At 47.6% G+C, this 5000-nt stretch overlaps 1 protein-coding gene across 1 annotated transcript in view; it reads right to left on the reverse strand.

Moving 5' to 3' along the window:
• Nucleotides 1-5000, reverse strand: part of arhgef1 (Rho guanine nucleotide exchange factor (GEF) 1) — a gene marked incomplete at its 5' end in the record, with an annotated part of 82461 nt that overhangs the window by 10575 nt on the left and 66886 nt on the right. The window contains 5 exons of the mRNA XM_080858143.1: nt 933-1148; nt 1838-1963; nt 2691-2773; nt 3297-3443; nt 4623-4816. Of these exons, the coding sequence (XP_080714269.1) occupies nt 933-1148; nt 1838-1963; nt 2691-2773; nt 3297-3443; nt 4623-4816 (766 nt within the window). The remainder of the gene's footprint in view (nt 1-932; nt 1149-1837; nt 1964-2690; nt 2774-3296; nt 3444-4622; nt 4817-5000) is intronic.

Here is a 5000-nt window from a genome sequence, read left to right on the forward strand (position 1 = left end):
TATCTATACTGAAAGGGCATATATTGATCATCTCTGTCTATCTATACTGAAAGGGCATATATTGATCATCTCTGTCTATCTATACGTAAAGGGCATATATTGATCATCTCTGTCTATCTATACGTAAAGGGCATATATTGATCATCTCTGTCTATCTATACGTAAAGGGCATATATTGAACATCTTTGTCTTTCTATACTGAAAGGGCATATATTGATCATCTCTGCCTATCTATACGTAAAGGGCATATATTGATCATCTCTGTCTATCTATAAGTAAAGGGCATATATTGATCATCTCTGTCTATCTATACGTAAAGGGCATATATTGACCATCTCTGTCTATTTATACTGAAAGGGCATTTATTGATCATCTCTGCCTATCTATACGTAAAGGGCATATATTGATCATCTCTATCTATATGTAAAGGGCATACATTGATCATCTCTGTCTATCTATACGTAAAGGGCATATATTGATCATCTCTGTCTATCTATACGTAAAGGGCATATATTGACCATCTCTGTCTATCTATACGTAAAGGGCATATATTGATCATCTCTGTCTATCTATACGTAAAGGGCATATATTGATCATCTCTGTCTATCTATACGTAAAGGGCATATATTGACCATCTCTGTCTATCTATACGTAAAGGGCATATATTGATCATCTCTGTCTATCTATACTGAAAGGGCTGCCTGGAGGGGGCCTCAGATCCTTTCAGATGGACGTTCAGATTTCAGACCTCTCCAGAGGATCTGTGAGTGTGTGTGTGTGTGTGTGTGTGTGTGTGTGTGTCTGTGAGAGAGTGTCTGTGAGATGTGTGCGTGTGAGAGAGTGCGCGTGTATGTGTGTGTGCGTGTATGTGTGTGTGCGTGCGCGTGTGTGTGTGTGTGTGTGTGTGTGTATGTGTGTGAGTGTGTGCTCACCAGCAGGTTCTCCATGCTCTTGACCTCCTCGTTGACGTGGTTGAGGATCTTGCGGCAGCACTCGGCCACCTTGGTCATGCCCTGGCGCTCGTCCTCCTGCTCCGTGCTCTTGGCCACGTTCTCCAGCAGCAGCGGGTACTTGGTCAGACGCTGCATCTCGATGGGGATGATGTCCTTCAGCTGCAGACGCCGGCACTGGGGACGGCTCTCCGCCTCCTGACACACACGCACACACACACACACACACACACACACACACACACACACAGAGACACACACACACACACACACACACACAGACACAGACACAGACACAGACACAGACACACACACACACACACACACACACACACACACACACACACACACACACAGACACAGACACAGACACAGACACAGACACAGACACAGACACAGACACAGACACAGACACAGACACAGACACACAGACACAGACACAGACACAGACACAGACACAGACACAGACACAGACACAGACACACACAGACACAGACACAGACACAGACACAGACAGACACACACAGACACACAGACACACACACACACACACAGACACAGACACAGACACAGACACACACACACACACACACACACACACACACACAGACACACACACACACACACACACACACACACACACACGAGCATGAACATCACATCACCAAATCTGTACACTATGCATTACAACAATATTCTGTCTGCTCTTGATCAAGCTGCTCCATCACCCAGCGCGTGTGTGATGAAGTGTTTGTGTGTGATTAAGTGTGTGTGTGTGGTGTTTGTGATGAAGTTTGTGTGTGTGTGTGTGTGTTGAAGTGTATGTGTGTTTGATGAAGTATGTGTGTGTCTGTGTGTGTGATGAAGTGTGTGTGTGTGTGTGTTACCTGGATGAAGGTGTTGAAGCGAATGTCTTTCTTCTGCCTGCTCTTGATCTGCTCCAGGGCCCAGGACTGGTGACTGCAGAACCGGGCCGTGAGCTTCTGGAACCACTCGCCCTCCGACCCGCTGAACTGAGAGGGAAAAGAACCACAACACTGGAATTACAACCACAACACTGGAATTAGAACCACAACACTGGAATTAGAACCACAACACTGGAATTACAACCACAACACTGGACTTAGAACCACAACACTGGAATTACAACCACAACACTGGAATTACAACCACAACACTGGAATTAGAACCACAACACTGGAATTACAACCACAACACTGGAATTACAACCACAACACTGGAATTAGAACCACAACACTGGAATTAGAACCACAACACTGGAATTACAACCACAACACTGGAATTACAACCACAACACTGGAATTAGAACAACAACACTGGAATTAGAACCACAACACTGGAATTAGAACCACAACACTTATCATGTAAAATTTGTCATGCCAATCAAACTAAATTTGAAATTAAAATGTGGAAGAGAGGAGGGGGGGGGGGGAGAGATTGAGGGAGAGAGAGAGGAGAAAGAGAGAGGTTGAGAGAGAGAGAGAATATGATTTGATATGATAACCTGTGTACATATGTGCGTGTATGAGCCTGCCGTTCAATACACTGGATAAGAGAGGTTAAGGAGGGATAAAGAATAAAAAAGAAAGAGACAAAGGAGGATAGACGAGGATGAGAAGAAGAGAGAGAAAGGAGGAGAGAGATGAGAAGAAGAAAGAGAGAAAGGACGAGAGAAAGGACGAGAGACAGAACAGAAAAGAAGAGAAGAGCTCCACTCACTCTGTTGAGCAGTGTGGAGGCGATGCTTTTGACGATGTAGCCGTCGTCCTGACGCAGTTTCTTCAGATTCTCGTAGAAAGCACCTGCCAACACAAAGTATTCTGGGTTAAACGGGCCGATCTGGATACACCTTACGGAGGACCAGCCTCTTAAGTCACTGCGCGTGACTGTTGGCCGTGCTGTCGGACGCAACACCCACAGTGCAACTCGATGAAGTCGTCCAGGCTGGGGAAGATGGCACACACACACACACGCACACATGGACGGACGGACAGAACACTCACAGTGCAACTCGATGGCACACACACACACACACGCACACATGGACGGACGGACAGAACACTCACAGTGCAACTCGATGGCACACACACACACACACAAGCACACATGGACGGACGGACAGAACACTCACAGTGCAACTCGATGATTTCGTCCAGGCTGGGGAAGATGGCACACACACACACGCACACACGGACGGACTGACGGACGGACAGAACACTCACAGTGCAACTCGATGGCACGCACACACACACACACTCACACACACACACACACACACACACACACACACACACACACGGACGGACGGACGGACAGAAGACTCACAGTGCAACTCGATGATTTCGTCCAGGCTGGGGAAGATGGCGGCCACCTCCTCTGGAGTCATGAGCCCCACCTTCTCCATGGGACGAGCAAACACCGTCTGAAGCACACTCAGCATGCGCACGTGAGCGTGCTCAGTAGCAAACAACTCTGAGATGGAGAGAGAGAGAGAGAGAGAGAGAGAGAGAGAGAGAGAGAGATGGAGTGAGAGAGAGGAGAGAGAGACCGAGTGAGAGTGGAGAGAGAGAGTGGAGAGAGTGGAGTGAGAGAGAGGAGAGACAGAGAGAGTGGAGAGAGAGAGTGAGAGAATGAAAAGAGAGAGTGGACAGACAGAGAGAGAGAGTGGAGAGACAGAGAGAGAGAGTGGAGAGACAGAGAGAGAGAGTGGAGAGAGAGAGTTAAGAGAGAGAGAGTGAGAGTGGTGAGACAGAGAGAGAGAGAGAGAGAGAGGAGAGAGAGAGAGAGATGGAGAGAGAGATGGAGAGAGTTAAGAGATAGAGTGAGAGAGACCGAGAGAGAGTGAAGTGTAGAGGGAGGCAGAGAAGAAGAGGAAAGGTAAGTTGCCTGTTCATTTCTGACCACCTCTCTGATGTCATAAGTATGTGACTACACCTCTTAGTATGTGACATCACCTCTCTGATGTCATCAGTATGTGACTACACCTCTAAGTATGTGACTACACCTCTAAGTATGTGACTACACCTCTACACCACTCCTCTCTGATGTCATAAGTATGTGACTACACCTCTACACCTCTCCTCTCTGATGTCATAAGTATGTGACTACACTTCTACACCTCTCCTCTCTGATGGCATAAGTATGTGACTACACCTCTACACCTCTCCTCTCTGATGTCATAAGTATGTGACTACACCTCTACACCACTCCTCTCTGATGTCATAAGTATGTGACTACACCTCTACAATCTGATGTCATAAGTATGTGACTACACCTCTACACCTCTCCTCTCTGATGTCATAAGTATGTGACTACACCTCTAAGTATGTGACTACACCTCTTAGTATGTGACATCACCTCTCTGATAGTATAAGTATGTGACTACACCTCTTAGTATGTGACATCACCTCTCTGATGTCATAAGTATGTGACTACACCTCTTAGTATGTGACATCACCTCTCTGATGGTATAAGTATGTGACTTTCTCGCTCTGATCTGTCTGTCTGTCTGTCTGTCTGTCTGTCTGTCTGTCTGTCTGTCTGTCTGTCTGTCTGTCTGTCTGTCTGTCTGTCTGTCTGTCTGTCTGTCTGTCTGTCTGTCTGTCTGTCTGTCTGTCTGTCTGTCTGTCTGTCTGTCTGTCTGTCTCTCACCGTTGATGACCTCCTGCCTCTTGGTCTCCTTCTTGCTGAGGTCTCCGAGCGCTTCGGGAGAGGCCTGGTCCCTCCAGTTGGGCGGGTCTTGCTCCAGCTCCTGCAGGCGTGGCTCCACCTCCTCTGGCTGGGGGGAGGGGCCGGAGGCGGGGCCAATAGGAGGCGTGTCGGGCAGGACCAGGCCGCCATCGGTACTGAGAGCACAAGAAGAGGAGGAGACTGAGGAAAACTGCATCAGGGTAACCGTGGAAACGCACACTCGGCCAACTCAGTCCCTTCAACGGTCAAGTTAAAGTCTGGGATGCCAAAACGTATTCCTGGGTTTAAGTGAGATGTGTGCAGAATCATACAAAATGGGTGACATGCTGTCAGTACTGA

The sequence above is a fragment of the Sprattus sprattus genome, assembly GCF_963457725.1.
Source record: "Sprattus sprattus genome assembly, chromosome: 19".
Taxonomy (NCBI): Eukaryota; Metazoa; Chordata; class Actinopteri; order Clupeiformes; family Clupeidae; genus Sprattus; species Sprattus sprattus.